This window comes from Procambarus clarkii, chromosome 76 (assembly GCF_040958095.1).
Source record: "Procambarus clarkii isolate CNS0578487 chromosome 76, FALCON_Pclarkii_2.0, whole genome shotgun sequence".
In the NCBI taxonomy this organism is placed as follows: domain Eukaryota; kingdom Metazoa; phylum Arthropoda; class Malacostraca; order Decapoda; family Cambaridae; genus Procambarus; species Procambarus clarkii.
Window position 1 is genome coordinate 26,133,567 of NC_091225.1, and position 23,576 is coordinate 26,157,142.

Sequence of the window (23,576 nt, forward strand, 5' to 3'; positions counted from 1 at the left end):
AGTGCAGAAATCCAAAGGACGAGACTCAAGGACAGGTTTACGAAGAAGGAAAGATTGGGGAAGATGAAGACCAGAGCTAACAGAAGAAAAGTGGGAACCCAGTTCGGTAGCGACCTGCAACGGGTCCGCCACAAGAGTACCATGGAGGTGAAGGACAGGTGAAACATTGGGAACGAACTTACCTGCTATCTTGCGGATATGCTTCCAGATCTGTGGCAGAAGAGTTTCGGACGTTGTTACGACCCTGGGTTCCTCAGTGGAAACCAGAGGTCAAAACTGAGCTAATAAACTGCCTTTTAGTATTGAAAACTATTATAGTCTGTGGGTTGGTTGGTGTTGTCGTCGTTGTTCCTCCTTTGCAGACAACCCAACCCACAACTCGGTAGAGTGCTTATACCTCGCTAGGAGATCACACTAGGCGCTTCTGGCCCTTGGAGAGGGGCTCAACGTCACACATTTAGGGGATGCGGCTCCAACACTTAGCCTCGTTGTCACGTGCACACACCCACTCGAGCCGCTGTGACTCCCCACTCTCTCCTTAGGTGATATGATCTCCTCAATCCCCCTTTGACTTATTAGTATTACCTTCTACCCTGTCCACAGCAGTGGTTCTTGGTTCTTTCTCTCTCTCCTTCTTTACTACCTCCTGGGAAGCCTCACTAGGACAAGGGCAAACACCAGCAAATTGGGATACATTTACTGGACAAAGCACATACACGATACATACACACATATAATAATAATGAATCCTATACTCTATAATATTACAATCAGGTTGCACTCCAACACCATCAGAACTCTATCATCAGCTTATCAAGTGGTATCCTATCTCCTGGTTCACCACCTGATACTATCAACCTCCTCAAGTTGATCAAGTCTACATACACTGTTGCACCATCAGCAAGAGAATATATATATGTATCTATAAATGTGTACAAAGAAAATCAGCATTTGAATGCAATAACATATATCAGTATAAATGTTCATTGATACACAACAATGATCAGTCGATCACTCTATCAGTCCTAGAACGCATACATCTGTAGGTAATCCAGCCTACGACTGTAACTCTAAACTTCAGTGTAAAACACTCCTTGACATAAGAATGCCAACAGTCACTCACCTCTCACTGCGTCTTGCACGCTAATGACAACCAAACACTATCAACTCCCTACAAGTAATCCACCAGAACTTCCCTTCCACCTCTGGAAGTTCACTACCCTAATATCCTTAGGTTCTTCCGGGCTTCACTACCAGGATCCTCTGCAGCTCCTCCAGGCTGCTATCATGAAGTTTCCTTGAGCAACTACGGTGCTTCACCCTTCTGCTAGGTTCCTCCACAGCTCTCTTGGCTGCTACACCATGCTGAAGTTCCCTCGAGCAACTATGGTGCTTCACCACCTCTACAGAGGCACGTGACACTCCTCTTCACTGCTGCTTCTCCTCACAGCTCGAGGTCCTCTCCTCCACTACCTTGGAGTCTCATCAACTACTTCATCTGTGCTGGCTTCGAAGTTCTCAGCAACTTCTTCCCCAAAGACAAACCTGCAACCCATCGACACTCCAATAAAAATGTTTCCCTTTTAACACAAACAAAATCAATCACACAATATGTTTGCCTCAAACCTCTATCTGTCCTCTACATACAGTGAGAGTGGACTCCCCCGTTTTGGGCGGGTCCATACTCCACCTCGCCTGGCGGCGGTCCTCACTCGCTGGGAGGGTCTTCCTCCGTCAGGAGCCAGGCTCCCTCAGTCGCCTGCCAGCGCTCAGAGGGGACGGACGTCGCTCCGTGTTCCTCCCTCTCCACTCTCTTATTTCAGGCCTTCTGCCTTATTAAAACATGTCTAACTTATAAATAAACATCGCTACTGTCGCTGGGCACACGACCAACTACAAGCAATCACTATGAACTGGCGTATATCGTGCTTACCACAGATCGTCTGGTTGAGGGCGCTCCTTCCTCTGACGAGGCTTGGTCAGGGCGCTTCCACGGCCCACAATAAAGCCTCCGGGCGGCTTAATATTCACTAATTATCGCCCACGACTTAAGACCACACGTCCCCAGCTCGATTCCACAGCTGGTACGTCTACAAACTTCTCTTCTCTTAGAGATATATCACAAGGGGTTCCCTTCTGACGAGAGCTCAACGGAGCGCGGCTTTCCCCTGCGATGTCTGGCACTCAAGTGAGGTCAAAGCCCCTCCAGAAGCGAGCCTCACGCCTCCAGCAAAATGTCCACATCTCCTAGCCAGTCATTTATCTGTTTCCTTCTTCACTGCCCATAATCTTAAATTGTTTTACATATCCAACCAGCCATTTTACATATGGGTTATCACCTCAATATTTGCTAGACCTTTTAATCAGGTCAGGCTTGATGAATAACTCTCAAGGAGGGAGACTCGTTTCTCCTGCAAGCTGAGATCATAACAAAACGCATCACGAGGTGCGCTTGTTTGTATCTTCCCTGCCAGACGTAAGACTATTCTTGTTTTCCAAAGAGCATTTAAGACTGAGCTTGGGGTTGATTATTAAATAATAACATAGGCACCAACTATGTTTACTAATACTTTCTAATCATTTGTAAAGTTAAACCTGAGTAAACTGGGTATAGGGCTGCGGTACGATTAGTTGAGCAGTCTGCCGGCAGCGAGCCAGCTGGGGGAAAGGAGACAGAGTCTTTCTTTCTCTGAGCTGGCGTGGTGTGGACAGGATCCTCCTACCCTTCCTCCTCGTTTCCTTATTTCTGTGTCTTGTTCAAGCTAAGTATATACTGTGTACATTATTCAATTTCTGGCATACACATGTTCTATGTGTAGAGTAGTATACTTTGTGTGTAGTAGGTGTTTTTAGTTTATATTACTAGTTATTCTAAAGGGGGTCCCAGTGGAACCACGTGGTCTCCCTACCCTAAGCTGACTCTAGCTTCAAGTGTTTCCTTAGTAGAACTTTACCCTAGCTTGTTTTCAGTGTAAAACCTTGTGTCCTGCTTATGTGGACCAAGGCTTTTAACGTAAGATAGTGTGGTAAAGTAATTATTATTTTTGATATTGGTGTGAATGTATATGGGGGGTTGTTAAGGGGTTAATAAATAAGTGAAGTAAGAGTATCAGTTCTTCCTGTGTAGATCTTAAATCAACCTCTAGACTGACCTTGTGTATAGCCAAGTATTCAGCACTGCTTATAGTTTTATTTAGGGGCCGGGCCTTTTAGATCTCCCACATTGATAACTCTTAATGCTTACTACTGCCCCTACATCCAGATAATACTAGGCCCCATAGTACAAACACTCCCCATATATAACATGTAATGGAGGAGACATAAGATGCCCAACATTCACGTTTAGCTGTATGGATGGCCCTATGGGCCACCACACTCACCTTCCAAACGAAGAAAAGAATCGGCCATATGCTGACGGCGGTGCCTCTTCCAGGCTGCACGCTTACAGCGGACAGCCCGAGCACAGTCTGCATTCCACCAGGGAACGCACTTCTGTGTAACCTGAAAGGAAGAGTGAGGAATAGAGCAGAGGGCAGCGTCGAAGACAGTGACCTCTCCCTTCTGCCTCTCCCTCGCTCTCTCCTCCTTTTTCATGACAGAGACAGTAGCACTGAGGGTAAAGAGGTTCCAGTCCGCTTTCGCAAACTGCCACCTAGGGAAGGAGAGGGGAGGGCGAAAAGAGAAAAAGGAAACAAGGATGGGGAAATGGTCACTGCCATGGAGGTCATCAAGAACCTGCCACTTGAAATCTAAGTAAAGAGAAGAAGTGCAAAGAGAAAGATCAAGACCGGAAAGGGTGCAAGTCCGAGAGTCCAAATGCATGGGCTCACCAGAATTCAGAAGAGACAGGGAAGAAGAGAGGATAAACATCTCAAGAAGGCGACCCCGGGTGTTCATCAGAACATCACCCCAAAGGGAATGATGACAATTGAAATCACCCAGCAGGAGCACAGGCTCTGGCAAGGAGTCCAGTAAGTGTTTCAGATCAGGAAGAGAAAGCAGGACACTCAAGGGGAGATAAATGGAACAGTGTACCATTTCCCCACAAAGATACGAGCAGCATTAGAATGGAGAGACTAAGGAAAAAGTAAGGGGACAAAGGGAACATCAGAGCAAATCAAGAGAGCAGAAGAGTTAGGAGCCCCACCTGTTCTGGAGGGGGGGGAGAGAAAGGAAAAGCCACGAAAACGACCAGGACGAGCACCAAGCATCGGCTCCTGGAAACAGACACAAAGGGGCAAAAACCGCGAAATCAGAAGTTGGCGTTCAAGGAAATTGGCATAATAACTTCGAACGTTCCATTGAAGAATAGACATCGACGAGAAGAGAAAGGACAACAACAGAGAACAAGGAAGAAACAAAGGCGAAAGAGCAACACAGCACATTAAAGAATGCCAGGGTCGGGATCAGGGTCAGCAAAGTCAGGGTTAGGGGGCATGGGTAAACTGAGCAAAGACGGAGGGAAGGAAGCGGGAGAATAGATCAGAGGTGGACAGGTGGGGTCCGGAGGAGGCAACCGAGAGGAGCAGTCAAGGGCAGCAGCAGGAAGAGGGGGAGGAGAAAGAGGGGAGCGCAACTCAGAAAGGGCAGCAACCGAGAGGGAAGCGGGGGCCAAAGAAACCTCCATAGCAGGAACAGGAGGCACAACCACCGAAATGGGAGGGGAAGGAGCGATAGAGGCAAAAGTAGGGGCCAAGGAAGTAAGTAATTATCAAAAGAAGGCACCAAACCAGGAAGGCTATGTAGCACCATCAAATACGCAAAATAATCAGAGGGCGCTAAATATCACCAAGGATGCCAATACGAGAACAAAAACGCATAAGGCGAACGATATCAAAAGTATCCGAGTCACCAAGAATTCTATCGAGGGACAGGTGACCGCGAGGGGCGGTCGGAAAGGAAGACACACGTTCGTCCTGGAAGTCAGGACATTCAAGAAGGACATGCATAGCCGTAAGAGGGACAATGCAACTAGGACAATAAGGAGCAGGGCGGCGCTCCATCAAGTGACCATGGGTTAAGCGAGTATGGACAATACGCAACCTCGCCAGAGCTGTTTCCCACCGCCGGTTACGATGGAAGGACGGCCACGAGGAAACACAACATTTAAGAGTACGTAGCTTGTTACCAGTAACAGACAACCAAGAAACCTGCCAACGGGTAAGGACAGAGGAATGGATAACCGGGTAAAAGTCGGAATACGGAATGCCTTTACGAGAGATGGGACAAGAGCGGACAGCTTCCTTGGCGGCAGCATCCGCACGCTCATTTAAAGACACACCAATATGGCTGGGAACCCAACAAAACTCAACCGACTTAAATTTACTGTGAACAAGAAACAAACAATGCTGGATCTCGACAACTACTGGATGAACCGGATTAAAGGACCCGAGAGCCATGAGGGCACTACGAGAGTCAACAACAACTACAAAGGAAGACTGACAACGAGAAAGCAGGAGACGAAGAGCATAGAGAATAGCATAAAGTTCCGTTGTAAAGATGCTAGTCTCCGGAGGCAAGCGACACATATAAGTGCGATCAGGAAAAACAACAGAGTAGCCAACACCGTCCGCTGACTTAGACCCATCGGTGAAGACAGAAACGGAGCGGGAGTGAGAAGAAAAGTGCTCGAGGAAAAGGCGTTTTAGAACCGTAGGAGGGGTAAAAGCTTTAGTGATACGGGTCAAGGATGTACAAAGCCGCGGCAGAGGGACCCTCCACGGGGGCAAAGAAGAAACAACATGAGGAGAAACATCAGAAATACGAACGGAAAGAGAATCCTGTAGGCGAGATAACCGGACAGAAAGAGGGAGGTGGTGAAGAGGAACAGGAACCGCAGGAGGGGTAAAAGTTAAAGCACGACAGAGGCGAGAGGAAGGATGTTGCAAGGACCGCGCAAGATAGCGAAGACAGTAGCGATCACGGCGGTCCTGGAGAGACAGGAAGCCAGTGTCAACATACAAGCTAAGGATGGGAGTCGAACGAAAGGCACCAGAACTGAGGCGCAACCCAGTATGGTGCAAAGCATCAAGACGGCGAAGAGTAGAAGGAGAAGCAGACGAGTAAGCAGGGCAACCATAATCGAGCTTAGACAGGACGAGAGAGGAATGTAAAGCAAGGAGAGTGCGCCTATCTGCCCCCCAAGAAGTATGGGACAAGACCCGAAGGAGGGTAAGGGCCTTAGAGCACTCAACACGGAGGTAAGAGATATGGGGAGACCAAGACAAACGAGTGTCAAGGAATAACCCCAAAAGCTTCGCGGAATCTTTGTATTCAAGGGGATGACCATAAAGTGACAAAGAGGGACGAAGAACAACCCGTTTCCGCGTAAAAGTCATGGCACAAGTCTTAGAAGTAGAGAACTTGAAGCCATGATCTGTGGCCCAAGACGACACGGAATCAATTGCAAGTTGAAGCCGGTGTTGAAGGAGAGGCGAATCATCACCCTGACAACAAAGGGTAAGGTGATCGACATAGAGAGCGGAGAAGACACCAGAAGGAAGAGAGGAAAGAAGACCATTGAGGGCAACCAGAAAAAGAGTAGTGCTCAGAACACTACCATGGGGCACACCTTCGTATTGCTGAAAAGAGGGAGAGAGAGCGGTACCAAGGCGCACCCGAAAGGAATGACGAGAGAGGAAGCTGCGGAGAAAGAGAGGGAGATGACCATGAAGGCCAAAAGAATGAAGTTGAGATAGGATATGATAACGCCAAGTGGTGTCGTAAGCCTTTTCCAGGTCAAAAAGGACGGCAACAACGGAGGTCTTTGCAGCAAAAGCAGTACGAATATAGACCTCCAAGTTCACCAGGACATCTGTCGTGCTGCGGCACTTGCGGAAACCAAATTGAGAAGGGGAGAGGAGGTGATGGTGTTCCAGGAACCACATCAGACGAACGTTAACCATACGTTCAAAGAGTTTGCAGACACAACTTGTGAGAGCAATAGGGCGAAAGTCCTTAGGGGAAGTACCCAGAGACCCCGGTTTGCGAACAGGGAGGACAACGGCATCGAGCCAGTCCTCAGGGACTGACGACGACTCCCAGATCCGATTATACAGACTCAGTAAATACTGAGACGTGCTCGGAGGGAGATGGCGAAGCATCTCATAATGAATACCATCGGAGCCCGCCGCCGTAGAACCGCAGAGGGCCAGGGCAGAACGAAGTTCAGAGAGAGAGAAGGGATCATTATAGGGAAGCTGAAGATGAGTGCAGAAATCTAAAGGACGAGACTCAAGGACAGGTTTACGAAGAAGGAAAGATTGGGGAAGATGAAGACCAGAGCTAACAGAAGAAAAGTGGGAACCCAGTTCGGAAGCGACCTGCAACGGGTCCGCCACAAGAGTATCATGGAAGTGAAGGACCGGTGAAACATTGGGAACGAACTTACCCGCTATCTTGCGGATGCGCTTCCAGATCTGGGCCAGAGGGGTTTCGGACGTAATTGTTGAGACATAAGATGCCCAACATTCACGTTTAGCCGTACGGATGGCCCTACGGGCCACCGCACTCGCTTTCCGAAAGAAAAGAAAAGAATCGGTCGTCTGCCTACGACGGTGCCTCTTCCAGGCTGCACGCTTACAGCGGACAGCCCGAGCACAGTCCGCATTCCACCAGGGAACACACTTCCGTGGACCCCGAGAGGAAGAGCGAGGAATAGAGCGGAGGGCAGCGTTGAAGACAGTGTCATGAAAAAGGAGGAGAGCGCGAGAGAGAGGCAGAAGGGAGAGGTCAGAGAGAGCAGCACTGAGGGTAAATAGGGTCCAGTCTGCCTTAGCAAACTGCCACCTAGGGAAGGAGAGGGGAGGGCGAAAAGAGAAAAAGGAAACAAGGATGGGGAAATGGTCACTGCCATGGAGGTCATCAAGAACCTGCCACTTGAAATCTAAGTAAAGAGAAGAAGTGCAAAGAGAAAGATCAAGACCGGAAAGGGTGCGAGTCCGAGAGTCCAAATGCATGGGCTCACCAGAATTCAGAAGAGACAGGGAAGAAGAGAGGATAAACATCTCAAGAAGGCGACCCCGGGTGTTCATCAGAACATCACCCCAAAGGGAATGATGACAATTGAAATCACCCAGCAGGAGCACAAGCTCTGGCAAGGAGTCCCCCCACACCCACCATGGAGCCACAATTAGAGGCAGGACACCCAACAAGACGCTATAGCCGATCATGCCTGGGCCACCTAGGGGTGCGTCACAAGTATACGCCCCACAAACCGCCACCTTAAGAACCGACAGTCCGTCGAGATTGGGTTCAGTGACGAAAGGGGGATTGACAATAAAAGGTTCCCCTCGCTCTCGACGTTGGGTACTACAGTTCTACAGGTGCAAGAGTATGCCTCCTCAAGCACCCGGGCGTCAAAATAGAGGAAGTCTAAAGAAATAACCAAAACAAGCAAAAGGTCGGCAGGAAACGACAAGCAGATAGGAGAAGAGGGGAGAGAAAAACGAAACAGAATGGAAAGGAAAAGTCGCTCAGCACAATTGGAGAGGACGGCAGCAGGACCACAAGGCTACAAAAGGACAGAGGACTGCCCCAAGGAGCATCACACTCCGGCAGCCGCCCACTAAGCCCCCTCACGGCATCAACAAGCTGAGCCGGGAGGGGGCCAAGCTTGTAAAGCATAAGGTAGTATTGAAAAGGTTATGGAAAAAGATCAATTTGTAAGGTAGTATTGAAAAGGTCGCTTTGTATGATCCCTCACAGGAAAAGATTCAGTTTGCCTCACGAGTGTCTGTCAGTCAGAAAGAGATTCAGCTAGCCTCAAAGTGTCCGTCAGTTAGGAAGAGATTCAGGTATTCTTGAAAATATCTATGGAAAACACCACCATGGAAGCCGCTAACACTGTTCATCTATGCTACTTGTATCAGATGCATCATCACTGAAGGCAGAAAACGATTCGTCTATGTATCATCTAAATATATTGTAGATAGCATAGGATTGCAAGGGTGACGCTCAGAGCTACAACTGGATACGCTTGCTGTATCATCCACATAGGTGCTGTATCACTTGCATCCAACCTTTGCGTTTGGTCCTTATTGTGCATAGCTTCACCAATATTTTGACCCCAATGTTCTTAAAACAATTTGGTTTGAATTTCACTGACAGAGCATGATCTTTCAACACCACCCCAGACAGGTGTTTGGAAACCAGAGGCGCGTGCGACACCCATGGTTGCTTATTCAGTACTAACCCAGCCAGCAGCCCTAGGGCATTCTGGGAATTTTTTCCAAGATGGCTGCCTCTCACTGGAGGTCCTAAGAGTCCATTTCGTACACAACCAACCTCGTACACATTTAGAATTGGTACCGAAAAATCAAAGAGTTTTCTCGAGGTTGGCACAGCACTGCGCCAACCGAGAATACTCGGTTGGCGCAGTTAAGTGGTTAAACGGGTATGACCAATACATAATCTCGCGAGAGCCATTTCCCACCGCCGGTTTTGGTGGTAAGAGAAAGGCCGTGGTGACATGCTACCCTTAAGAGCACACAGCTTGTTACCAGTAACAGAAGATCAGTGATCCTGTCACCGGGCAAGGATTGAGGAATGAATAACTGGGTAGAAGTCGAAATAAGGAACACCTTTGCGGGAAATGGGTCAAGTGCGGCTAGCCTCCTTCGCAACAGCATCAGCACGTGCATTTAAGGAAACGCCTATTTGACTGGGAACCCAGCAAAACTCGACTGTCTGAAATCTACAGGAGATAAGAAACTGTCAATATTGAATTTCGACGACTACAGGATGGACAGGATTAGAGGATTCCAGAGCCATTAGGGCACTGCGAGTCTACTACAACAAAGGAAGATTGACAGCGAGAAAGCAGTTCACGATGAGCATTCAAAATTACATTGAGTTCTGCCATGAAGATGCCTCCAGAGGCAGGCGACACATACAGGTGCACTCAGGAAATACAACAGGGTAGCCTACATCATCGGCAGACTTGGATACATCTGTGAAGATGGAGATAAAGCAGGAGTGTGAATAAAAGTGAGCAAGGAAAATTCGTTTCAGAACTGTAGGAGGGGTAAAAGCTTTACTCATGTGGGGTCAAAACTTAGGAATAGGGACCCACTATAGGGGCAAAGATGGAATGACACAAGGAAAAACATTTGCAAGACGATCCGAGAGAGAGAACTTTGCCAGCAAGACAGTCACACAGAAAGGGGAAGGTGGTGAAAGGAAACAGGGTCTACAGGAGGGGTAATGGTCAAAGTACGACATTAGCAAGAGTGAGGGTGTTGTAGGGACCGCGCAAAGTAGTGAAGACAGTAATGATCACACTGATCCTGTAGACACAGGATGCCGGTTACAACATACAGGCTCTGGGTAGGAATCAAACGAAAGGCACCAGAACTGAGGCGTAGCCTAGTACAGTGAAGAGCATCAAGACGACGAAGAGTTGAGGGAAAGGCAGAAGTAAGTAATTATCAAAAAGAAGGCACCAAACCGTGAAGGTTATGTAGCACTATCAAATGTGTGGGATAACCAGAGGGCGCTAAATATCACCAAGGACGCTAATACGAGAACAGAAACGCATAAGGCGAACGATATCAAAAGTATCCGAGTCACCAAGAATACCATTAAGATACAAACAACACCGAGGGACGGTCGGAAAACAAGACACAAGCTCGTCCCGGAAGTCAGGACATTCAACAAGGATGTGCACGACCGTAAGAGGGACAATGCAATTAGGATAATGTGCACTCTACATTATTAAAACAGTTAACACTGAAAAGCATCACTGAAAGTACTCAGAGTATGGGTAACGATGTGTATCAGTGCTATACCGACGGCTCTGTAGAAGAATGTGGACGATGTACCGAATGTGCATGTAATATATTTGAACACATACAGCAATGAAGCACGTCAATGACTGGGCAAGTACAACTCAAACCGAACTTGCAGGCATATACCTTGCCACTGAATTTTTAAAAGACAAAGGCAGTGGACTTTTATACTGTGACTCGCAGAGTGCACTCCTGGCATTGAACGCACATAGTAGTGACACCTAGAAAATAGTCAGTGATATTCGAATGAATGTTTTAGCTGCTAAAGAAAACAGATTTGAAATTAAATTCCTATGGATACCATCACATGTTGGCATCTCAAGGCATGACACTGTTGATATGCTTGCAAAGAAAGCCTGTAGAAAACCAGTGGTAGAAATTGATATGGGTGTTTCATTAGCAGTGACAAAGAGAATACTTAAACAAATATCTAATGCAGATCTCACCAACCTAACAAATTCACAAAGACCTGAAAGTTGTAGCATTAAATATTATGATGGATATTGTGAGGAGACATTCACATATATGGGACTATAGAACAAGAACCTGGCAATGTGATGTTATAGTGGCCAGAATACGCCTGGGATATAGACGTATCTGGCAGCTTTCTCAAAACCCAAATGTCGAGTACACAATGTGTCAACTTTGTGAAAGAGAAAACATGCACTCTCTTGAACATTATATTGTAGATACACTGACTTTCGCCCTCCTGGGCTAAGGTATGCTGAACTGTGTAATTACTATATGAGTACTGGAACACTTGATGATATATTGGACTTGTACCCAAGATTAACCATGTAATGTATCAATTATACAATGCATGTATGTGATGTAACTATATAACCTGAGCTTGTAAAAGCACCTTAATCACCTTCAGTGATTAAGCCATGGTGCTTAATCACCTTCAGTGATTAAGCACTTAATTGCACACTAGTTTCTCTATCAGCATCTCACCCTGTCAGAGTAAGAGAGACAAATGTATGTGAATGCATGTGTATGTGTATGTGTGTATATATGTATGTATATATGTATATATGTGTGTGTGTATGTATATGAATGTGTATAAAGTATATATGGAAGCTGATCAGAATTACATTTCACCTTTGTAAATGCACATTACTGCCAAAATGCCAAAACATTCTGGCCAAAGGAGGAGCAAGGTCGGGGCCCAATGCAGCGGAGGCTACAGAGCCCGGTCTTCCAACACGGACAGACTCGGGGGCTCGGTCGCCCACCCCACGAGCCTGAGAAGGTAAAGGAGAAACAGAATTTAACATGAGGACGAAAAAGAAACATTCATTCACATATGTGCCCCCACACCCACCATGGAGCCACAGTTAGAGGCAGGACACCCAACAAGAAGCTATTGCTGATCATGCCGGGGCCTCCTAGGGCTGTGTCGTGAGTATATGCCCCACAAACGCCACCTTAAGAACCGTCAGTCTGTCGAGATCATGTTCAGTGATGAAAGGAGGATTGACAATAAAAGGTTCCCCTCGCTCTCGACTTTGGGTACTACAGTTCTACGGGTGCAGGAGTACGCCTCCTCAAGCACCCGGGCGTCAAAATAGTAGTAGTCCAAAGGAATAACCAAAACAAGCAAAAGGTCGGCAGGAAACGACAAGCAGATAGGAGAAGAGGGGGGAGAAAAACGAAACAGAAGGAAAAGGAAAAGTTGTTCAGCACAATTAGAGAGGATAGCAGCAGGAGCACAAGGCTACAAAAGGGCAGAGGAGTGTCCCAACGAGCATTACACTCCAGCAGCCGCCCACTAAGCCCCCCTCATGGCATCAACGAGCTGAACAGGGAGGGGGGAGGCAGAAGAGTAAGCAGGACAGCCGTAATTGAGTTTAGACAGCATGAGAAAGGAATGTAAAGAGAGCAAGCAGCATGCGCCCTTCAGCTCCCCAGGAAGTATGGGACAAGACCTTAAGTAAGTTAAGGGCTTTGAAGCATTCAACTCGAAGGTAAGAGATAAGGGGTGATTAAGACAAGCAAGTGTCAAAGATTAACTCAAAAAGTTTAACAGAATCCTTTATAAAAGAGGATTACTATAAAGAGGACAGAGTGGGGTCGAAGAACGACCTGCTTCCAAGTAAAGGTCATAGCACAAGTCTTAGTTGGAGAGAACTTGAAGCCATGATTGGTGGCCCAGGACGACATGGTATCAATCGCAGGTTGAAGCCGCCATTGGAGAAAAGGCGAGTCATCACCTTGACAGCAGAGGGTAAGATCATCAACATAGAAAGCTGAGAAAATGCCAGAGAGATGGGAGGAAAGAAGACCATTGAGGGTTACCAGGAAAATAGTAGTGCTCAGAACACAACCTTGAGGTACACCTTCGTATTGCCGAAAAGAGGCAGAGAGGTTCCCTTAGAATCTCATTCTAAGGGAACGACAAGAGAGGAAGATCTTGAGTTAGAGAGGGAGATTGCCACGAAGGCCAAAAGAACAGAGTTGGAACAGAATGTGGTATCTCCAGGTGGTGTCATACGCCTTTTCCAGGTCCAAAAGGACTGCAACCACGAAGGTCTTCACAGCAAAGGTAGTACAAACATAGACCTCTAAGTTCAGGAGGACATCAGTCATGCAGCAACACTTGCGAAAGCCAAATTGAGGAGAGAGAGGGAGGGGGGGGGCGATAGCATTCCAAGAACCATATCAGACAGACACTGACCATACATTTAAAGAGGTTGCAGACACAACTCATTAAAGCAATGGAGCGAAAGTCTTTAGGGAATGACCACAGAGAACTAGGTTTTCAAATAGGAAGAATAACCGCCTCAAGTCAGTCCTTGGGAACTGATGACAACTCCCAGACACTGTTATAAACATTCAGGAAATACTGAAATATGTATGGAGGGAGATGTCAAAGTATTACATAATGAATATCAAATGAACCCGCCGCTGTAGAACCGCAGAAGGCCAGGGCAGACTGGAGTTCTGAGAGAGAGAGGAGCGTTATAGAGAAGATGAAGAGGCGTTTGAAAATCTAAGTGACAAGATTCAAGAAGAGGCTTAAGAGTAAGGAAAGGAGGAAGATGAGAATCGGAGCTAACAGTTGAAAAGTGTGAACCCAGTTCGGTTTTGACCGAGACCGGATCTGCCACAATAGAACCACAGAGGTGAAGAACTGGCAAGACATCTGGAAAAAAACTTACCCACTAACTTGCAGATTTCCTCCCAGATCAAGGGCAGAGGGGTGTTAGACATAATAGTGGAAATGAAAGATCTCCAACTCTCACTCTTAGTCATACAGATGGCCCTACGGGCCACTACACTTGACTTCTGGCGCAAAAGCAAAGAATCAGGCGTCCATCAACAACGGTGTTTCTTCCAGGCCGCACGCTTACAGTGGACAGCCTGAGCACAGGCTGCATTCCACCAGGGAACGCACTTCTGTGAACCCCGGGAGGTAGAGCGAGGAGGGCAGCATCAAAAACTATCATGAAAGGAGGAGGGGGGCTCGGGAAAGAGGAAAATCAAAGAGGTTGGAAAGAGTAACACAAAGGTAAAGAGGTTCCAAACAGCCTTGTCAAACTTCCACCTAGGGAAGGAGAGGGGAGGGTGAGAAGAAAAGAAAAGTGAGAAGGATGGGGAAAAGGTCACTGTTATGTAGGTCATCAAGAACCCGCCAGGTGAAGTCCATATAAAGAGAAGATGAGCAGAAAGATCAATACAGGAAAGGGTGGGGAATCAACATGAGTGGGTTTGCCAGAATTCACTAGTTATACATGAAGAGAAGTGAGCACAAATGGTTCAAGAAGGCATCCCCGGGTGTTTGTCAGAATATCTCCCCAGACGGTATACTGACAGTTAAAATCATCCAAAAGGAGCACAGGCTCTGGTAAAGAGTCCAACAGGTGTTTAGGATCATGAAGAGAAAGCGTAAAATTTGAGGGGAGATAAACGGAACAGACTGTATACCATTTACTCACAAAGATACGGACCACAAAACACTGAATGGGTGACTGAAAAAGTCGGGGGATGAAGGGAATATCACGACAGATCAAGAGAGCAGTAGAGTTATGCGCAGTAAAAGCTGGAGGGGAAAAGAGAAAGTAATAACCATGCCAAGTAAGTTTTATTGTTGTCTTTTGGGAGGGAGTTCTTTGGTTGTTCTACCTCTTCCCCTCACTTCATTACACACGCAAATCACAATAGCATGTTGCTTCAATGAACAAATCCACAAGGGCCGTGACGAGGATTCGAACCGTCAGAAGAGGTAGAACGGCCTATTGACATAGTTAGAGTGCATGGGGGAATTGTGTAAAACCCTGGTTTGTGTCTCGGAGAGGCTGCAGGATTCAAGTAAGTTCAGTAAAACTTCTGGTTTCAACTCTTTTTAGCATGTCGTAGCTCAGTCGATAAGGCAGCGTCTGCGATGATCTAAGACGTAGGTTCAAATCCTTGTCACGGTCCTTGTGGATTTGTTCATTGATGCATCACACTATTGTGATTTCTGTGTGTTTTTGACAATATTCAAATGACTTATGCTGTATGAATCCTAATGTGCTTTATTAGATTTGATTTTTGTTTAAAGTCTTTTTGACACTCTGAACAGTGATATGGTTTCTCTCCTGTATGAATCCTCGTGTGTGTTATTAGAGTTGATTTTTGTGAAAAGTCTTTTTGACATTCTGAACAGTGATATGGTTTCTCTCCTGTATGAATCCTCATGTGTGTTATTAGATTTGATTTTTTTGAAAAGTCTTTTTGACATTCTGAACAGTGATATGGTTTCTCTCCTGTATGAATCCTCATGTGTGTTATTAGAGATGATTTTTTTGAAAAGTCTTTTTGACATTCTGAACAGTGATATGGTTTCTCTCCTGTATGAATCCTCATGTGTTTTCTTAAATATGATTTTTGTGAAAAGTCTTTTTGACACACTAAACAGTGATATGGTTTCTCTCCTGTATGAATCCTCATGTGTGTTATTAGATTTGATTTAAATGAAAAGTCTTTTTGACATTCTGAACAGTGATATGGTTTCTCTCCTGTATGAATCCTCATGTGTGTTATTAGACTTGATTTAAATGAAAAGTCTTTTTGACATTCTGAACAGTGATATGGTTTCTCTCCTGTATGAATCCTCATGTGTGTTATTAGAAATGATTTTTGTGAAAAGTCTTTTTGACATTCTGAACAGTGATATGGTTTCTCTCCTGTATGAATCCTCATATGTGTTATTAGATATGATTTTTGTGAAAAGTCTTTTTGACATTCTGAACAGTGATATGGTTTCTCTCCTGTATGAATCCTCATGTGTTTTCTTAGATATGATTTTTGTGAAAAGTCTTTTTGACATTCTGAACAGTGATATGGTTTCTCTCCTGTATGAATCCTCATGTGTGTTATTAGAGATGATTTTTTTGAAAAGTCTTTTTGACATTCTGAACAGTGATATGGTTTCTCTCCTGTATGAATCCTCATGTGTGTTATTAGAGATGATTTTTTTGAAAAGTCTTTTTGACATTCTGAACAGTGATATGGTTTCTCTCCTGTATGAATCCTCATGTGTGTTATTAGAAATGATTTTTGTGAAAAGTCTTTTTGACATTCTGAACAGTGATATGGTTTCTCTCCTGTATGAATCCTCATGTGTGTTATTAGACTTGATTTAAGTGAAAAGTCTTTTTGACATTCTGAACAGTGATATGGTTTCTCTCCTGTATGAATCCTCATGTGTGTTATTAGAAATGATTTTTGTGAAAAGTCTTTTTGACATTCTGAACAGTGATATGGCTTCTCTCCTGTATGAATCCTCATGTGTGTTATTAGAGATGATTTATGTGAAAAGTCTTTTTGACATACTGAACAGTGATATGGTTTCTCTCCTGTATTAATCCTGATGTGTGCTATTAGAGATGATTTAAGTGAAAAGTCTTTTTGACATTCTGAACAGTGATATGGCTTCTCTCCTGTATGAATCCTCATGTGTGTTATTAGAGATGATTTTCGTGTAAAGTTTTTTTGACACTCTGAACAGTGATATGGGTTCCTTCCTGTATGAATCCTCATGTGTGTTATTAGAGATAATTTGTGTGAAAAGTCTTTTTGACATACTGAACAGTGATATGGTTTCTCTCCTGTATGAATCCTCATGTGTGTTATTAGACTTGATTTCCTTGTAAAGTTTTTTTGACATACTGAACAGTGATATTGTTTCTCTCCTTTATGAATCCTTGCGTGTGTGTTATTAGCCATAATTTATTTTTAAAGTCTTTCAGACACATTCTACAGTGATATGACTTTTCTCCTGAACGGTCACTTATTTATATTTTGATATTTTTTAAAGTAGTTGTAGTACATTACTACTACTAAAGTAGTAGTAATGTATTTATTTTTTTCTCTAAATGTTTTGTATGCTATTATGCGAGATGTTTTCATAATATAATTTTAAACATTCAACACTGATGACATTTTTCTTTTGAATAAATATTTGTACAGTTTTCTTGATTGTATAAACCTTTACAGCTATTTGATCCAATAAGCAAGTATTATCTAATGAAATATTCTACATTTCATTAGTTAAGTCTTGTAGACAATTATTACTAGTATTTGTCTCCTTTATAAATTGTTGTGTTCTTTATAAATCTTAGTAATATATTTTTTATATAATTTTAAATGCATGAGCTTTTATTTATTACTAAAGCAAATATTGTTAAGAGATGCCAAAAACACTTGGACTGTCGGATACATAAATAATTCAAGTAACTACATAGTAATCAGTATAGAGTAACCAGAATAGAGCACACAGGTTATAGTGTTAACTCTGTTGTCAACAGATGGCACTCAATATCAGATAAGCAATTGGAATAATCTAACTTTTGCAGGAATATAAACCAATTTAATTACTTGTCAAAGACACAAGAGAATGGAAAAAAGTTACAATATGTAAACCACAGGTATTATTCATAAATAGTAAGATAATATTGTGCTTATTATATTATAAAATGTGCTAGACATAAAATATACTCTACAATATTTCCTGTGAATCAGCAAGTGTAAAAGCAAACATACAAATCTACGTCTCCAGATGCGTTCACCAGCAGGAAAGTTAGTGTCTGTGTATAACTTTGTAATCATTACAAACAAATCTTGTGGCAATTTTTTTTTTTTTTAAGATTTAGCAAAATGTCTTTGTATAAGAAAATTAAATATATTATAAATTTATTTATAATTATACTGTTTTATCATACTGTACATATAGCAACAGCAGAGAGGGATGGTTTATTATAAATACAGCCACAGTATTAAGATGTTTCACTACAGAACCTTATTATAAACATCACCACAGAACTATGGGATGTCTTATTATATATATAACCACAGAACTGAGGGATGTCTTATTATAAATATAACCACAGAACTGATGGATGTCTTATTATAAATATAACCACAGCACAAGAGTCAGGTACAGTGGACCCTCATGTGGTCTGTCATTTGCAAAAATATATGTATGTGATTTTTACAAGAACTTACTGATCCAATGTACCATGCACATTGTTATTTTTATATCCCCTATACCATTCATGTAAATATGTAAATAAATAAATAAATTCTGAGCATTAAGAACACTGATATATTATCTTATTTCGAGAGCCTTTTGAGCTTAAGAGCAAATTACCTAAGAAAAAATTCATAATTACTATACAGTATAAAGATTATTTATTTGAAATGCTTTCTCAACATTTACAATGGCTCACATAGGAGAAAAAGTATGTAATGTTTTAAAACTGAAAATATATATTAAACTTTTTTATATTAGAACCTAATTATAAAAATAATTAATTTGGAAATCTTAAAATGTTTTCTTGCCAAACAATAGTATTAAAAACAATACTGTACCACATACACAATGAACTAATAAATACTGAGATTTTAAAATTAATGATACACCAAATTTAATTTAAATACACATTTTCTTTGTTACCATAGTGCATGAGATGTTAATAATGCATGACATATTGATAATACATATAGTCATTCACATGAGTGTGCTGAAGACAGTCTTACCCATCTACATGTAGTATTTCTTACACCATAATGTGTTTCATAATGCTGCTGACAACACGTATGCAGTATATCTGACAGTGTGTGTGGATGCTGACACTGCAGGTATTATTCAATACCACTGGGTCCTGACACTGCAGGTATTATTCAATACCACTGGGTCCTGACACTGCAGGTATTATTCTTCTGGTGACTGTAGGAGCTGTGAAAGAAAGGATTGAGAGATTACCAAATCGTTTAAAGTCAACAAATACCAAATACAGAATCTTTGAAATCTAGTAAAGATTTCCCAAACAGGATTTTTTTTAAATAATTCCAATACTATAATGGTTCTTTCTCCAAATAAAACAAAGATATACAGTATAGGTAAAATATAGAAGCCAGCAGACTGCAAACAGGTACCAATCCCTGCGCACAGGAATCTTAGCAGATACAGTATATAGAAAAAGGCAAACATAATTCCAATCTACAAAAATGGTATCCGAGAAGACCCTCTAAATTATAAACCCGTATCATTAACAAGTATGGTAGTTAAAACATTAGAAAAAAATAGCTAACACCAAATGGGTTGATCCATTGTTGTTAACACAACAATGGGTAGAACACCTGGAGAATACAATAATGACATCATAATGGACAGACGGTATGGTTTTCGAACAGGAAGATCCTGTGTAACAAATCTACTTAGTTTTTATGAATCACAGAGATTCTACAGGAAAGAGATGGTTGGCCAACTGTCTATCTGGACCTAAAAGACCAGCATTGATGTAATGAAATGCCATCTTCTGGGTGAGACCAGAGGCTCCCTGGAGCTATCCGGACTGATATGAGTGAATTAGACCGTGGTATCAGCCAAGTGAATGGAGTTCTTAGGCCTAACAGGGACCACAAACCAGAACCTAGGCCCCCCTCAGAGAGGCACGAGGAGCAATGGCCTATAGAAAGCCTCGTGAGGTTGGAAGCATTCTATGTCTGCCATCGACCAAGACAGGCACCAAAGAAAGGTGGGTACCCCAAAGCAAACCCTATCTGATTAAAAAAAACCAGCGTTGAATGTAATGAAACGCCATTTTCTGGGTGAGTCCCGGAGGCTCCCCGGAGCTATCCATGGCTGATATGGATACCCTAACTATTTTGCATCAGTCGATGTGGGTGGCGTTCTAGGCCTACCGGGGACCATGAGCCAGAACCTGGCCCCCCTCAGAGAGGCATGGAAAGCAATGGCCCATAGAATTGCACATGTGATTTGGAGCATTCTATATCTGCCATCGACCGGAACAGGCACCCAGAAAGGTAAGCGCCACAAAACAAACCCTTATTCTGGTTAACAACAAAAATCGACAAACGAGTGGACAGAACTCCCCCAGGAAAATGAACTAACAAGCATGACGTCACACGAGCCTCGCCGCCGCATGTCTGCGCAACTCCCCCCTCCCTGGGAGGGGGAAGGGGGAGCCCCAGACCCCCGCGCCGGTGATTCCCGCCCCAGTTCTGAGGCTGGATATCAAAACCGCGAAAAAACCGCCGACGAGCCTCCGGGACTCACCCAGAAAATGGAGTTTCATTACATTTAACGCTGGTTTTCTGGGGGGAGCTCCTACGGCTTCCCGGAGCTTATTCACCAAAGACTACCTAAGAAAACAAGGGGACATACCCGGGAGGCGGTCGGTGAACCACACCTCAACACCAAGTTGAGACAACCTAAGGACCCCTCCGGAAAGCAGCAGGCACATCATTCGCCAGAAAAACGGAGAACGGCTGCAGACGAAGAGACCTATGACCACGACCACAGGAGCCAAAAACCACTGCGCCTGAGAAGAGCATGAAGCTCTGCCACACGACCCCCAGAGGCCAATGCCAACATAAAAAGAGAGCAGAGACAAAGCAAACCTGAACCGAAGGAGCCACAACAACCAAGGAGAAGAAAAACAGGAGAGCACCCTGTCCAAAGACCAGAACGATACAGGCAGTGCATGAGCAGGCCGGAGGTGAAACAATGCACGAGACAGCCTGCGAAACGGCACAGAAGGAACATCGATACCAAACGCTAGCAGCAGAAACCAAGGTGCCAGACCCAGGAACGGCCCCAAGTGCCTATACATCCTCCGCAAGCCAATCCTATGACAGCCCCAGGAGGGGAAAGAAAATGCAGGACCAAAACCAAAATGCCACAAACATGCAAGTCCACCGCCACAAGTGCAGCTGACAGGGAAGCAACCCACATAAGGAGCCGCCCCGCACCAACATCCCGCAGAAGGGCAGGAGCGAAAAGACTCATTAAGAGGAGCAAAATCGCTCTCAGGAAAATGAGTAGCGCCAAGACAGCGCTAAGAGAAGATATGAACAGAAGAACAAGGCCAAACACCCAGAAACTGCCTGGAATAGGACCCACAAGCCCTAGAAAAGACCGGAGGGAAGCTCAACCGAATGACGACAGACGTACCAGAAAACGGGAAGGAGCAAAACCGTCCCGAACCTTCGAGAACAAAAAGAAGCAAACACAAAGGACGAAGGCACAAAAACCCCATCACACCCGAGACCAAAAGTCATGCAGAAACCCCAAGAAGAGGGGGACATGACGGAGAAGGCCCGTCCCGGAAAAAAGGGGCGAAGACCGTAGAAAAGCACCCACCGACAGGACGGAAGCAAAGGGCACAATGGACAAGGAAACTGAGCCCAGGGAGGGGCCGACGCCCACAAAGCACGTGCGGAAAGGGGGGAACAGAAAAACCCCACACCACAAAACCGCAAGCCCCGCCCAGAGGGGTAGAAATACCCCGGCGGGGACCAACGGGGCCTGAGGCCCCTCACGTTAGCCCCCCCAGAGCCCCAGCGTCAAGAAAAACCCCGGGGCAGCCGTGAAAAACACTAAGGAAGGGAGCCCACTAGGCTCTGGAACTTGAACCAAAATCGGAGGATAGGCGAGGGGCGAGACGAAGACCCCAAGCTCATCCCCAGCCAGCTCAACAAGGCGAGGACAACGAGGACAGGACAGAGAATCCAAGGAACATGGAAAAACCAGGCCCAGCACAGCAAGACCGGCAAGGAAGGAGGGCCCCAGAAGGAGCACGGAAGGGCCGAACAAAATGCCACAACCAACCCCAACACGCAGCCGCAGTACCAAAACCGCAGCAGAACGTCACCACACTCCCCGAGGAAGCGACAGAGAAGATAAAGATAAATCGGAACATGAGTGGCACACAAGGGGACATAGGCGGAAACCGAGCACCCAACTGAGCCACAGGGACGGTAGAAGAAACGTGTACAGTGGAACAGGCAATCGAAGGAACACATTAGGCAGCCCAACTAGGGCTGTCCCCATACACAGCCCCAAGAGCAGAAACGAGAGCGCCCATGAAGCACAGAATCCGCTCGACAGGCAAACGACAGGGGAGAGGCGGAACCAAAGAGCCAGAACCCAATCCTGCAAGCACAAGGAGGCGAGCACAAAACGCCCTCGACACAGGAAAACGTACCACCGAACAGGCACCCCCACTGTTGCACCGTGGAACAAGATGGAGGCGGGGCCCTGAACTCCAGCAAGGTTAGACAAGCATAGGAGAGGGGCAGGAGGAGTACAGGCAGGAGCCGTCTCAGAAGGGCCAAGAGGCCACCCACAGATACCCGTGAACCGAGCAAGGAATCAGGTGGAGAGAACAAGAGCTGCCCTGTATGGGCTAATAGCCCTGCAGTAGGCACCTCGGGTGGTACGGTCCACGTTCTCAAGTACGTATGTACACCCATTCCTACTTCCAAAAACAAAAACAGCGTCAGGACGAAGGAGACGCCATACCGCACCAACCCACCTGCAGAACATAGGCTCTGAAGGGCCATGACGCAAGCCTATGAGTCCGTAGCCGCCGGAGGCGGCCAGGGCACCCATGCTGGAGAGGAGGAGGGGAGCAGCGAAGGAGGCTCCCCACCCTAGAATGCAGGAAAAAAACCTTGTGACTTCCCCACAGCGGCACTCCAGAACACCCCCAAAGCAACGGGGCACGGATTGGATTAAGAAAAGAGCGAGAGGCAAAGCCCCCTGAGAGAAATGGATGCAGAACAACACGTGTGCACACCGCCCAGAGCCAAAACAAACTCCCACGGTGCATGTGCAGGACGCGAAAGAAAAGTAGCCCAACAAGGTGAGAAGTAGCCCAACCGGCGACAAGCAGCCCAACCGGCGACAAGCAGCCCAACCGGCGACAAGGAGCCCAACCGGCGGCAAGAGCCCAACCGGCGGCAAGGAGCCCAACCGGCAGCAAGGAGCCCAACCGGCGGCAAGAAGCCTAAACTGCAACAAAGAGCCCAAACCGCTACAAGGAGCCCAAACCGCTACAAAGGAGCCCAAACCGCTACAAAGGAGCGCAAACAGCTACAAGGAGCCCAAACAGCTACAAGGAACCAGTATGGAGGCAAATTCCGGGACACGCAGGAGGTAAGCCGCAAAGACCAACAGCACCGCAGGCGAAGAGATGCGGGTAGCCGAAAACCTCCAAAAGACGGAACCGAAAAACCACAGGGACACGGAACCGACCTGGGGAGGAGCAGAACCCAAACCCAAATCGTACGATTAGGGGGAAAGAAAAACCCCACTCCTCGCAACAGTAAGCCCCGCTCAGAAGGACGGAAATCCAGGCGGGGCACAATGGAGCCCAAGGCCCCCCTCCCCAACCTCAGGAGCCTCTACAACAGGCCCCAGGGCCGAGTCGCCCTCCAAAGCCCCGGCCCCAGAAGAAAAAGCCGGGGCAGCCGAGAGAGCTGGAAGAGAAGGGGCCC

The 23,576-nt window shown here is 45.6% G+C and overlaps 1 protein-coding gene across 2 annotated transcripts in view; it reads right to left on the reverse strand.

Moving 5' to 3' along the window:
* Positions 1-11,823: 11,823 nt before the first annotated feature.
* The window catches only part of LOC123771591 (zinc finger protein 84-like), a 108,540-nt gene continuing 96,787 nt past the window's right edge, over positions 11,824-23,576 (reverse strand). For both annotated transcript variants that reach the window (XM_069313751.1, XM_069313750.1), the window contains one exon: positions 11,824-19,008. In XM_069313751.1, coding sequence (XP_069169852.1) covers positions 15,279-16,997 — 1,719 coding nt within the window. In that variant the 5' untranslated portion in view covers positions 16,998-19,008 and the 3' untranslated portion in view covers positions 11,824-15,278. The remainder of the gene's footprint in view (positions 19,009-23,576) is intronic.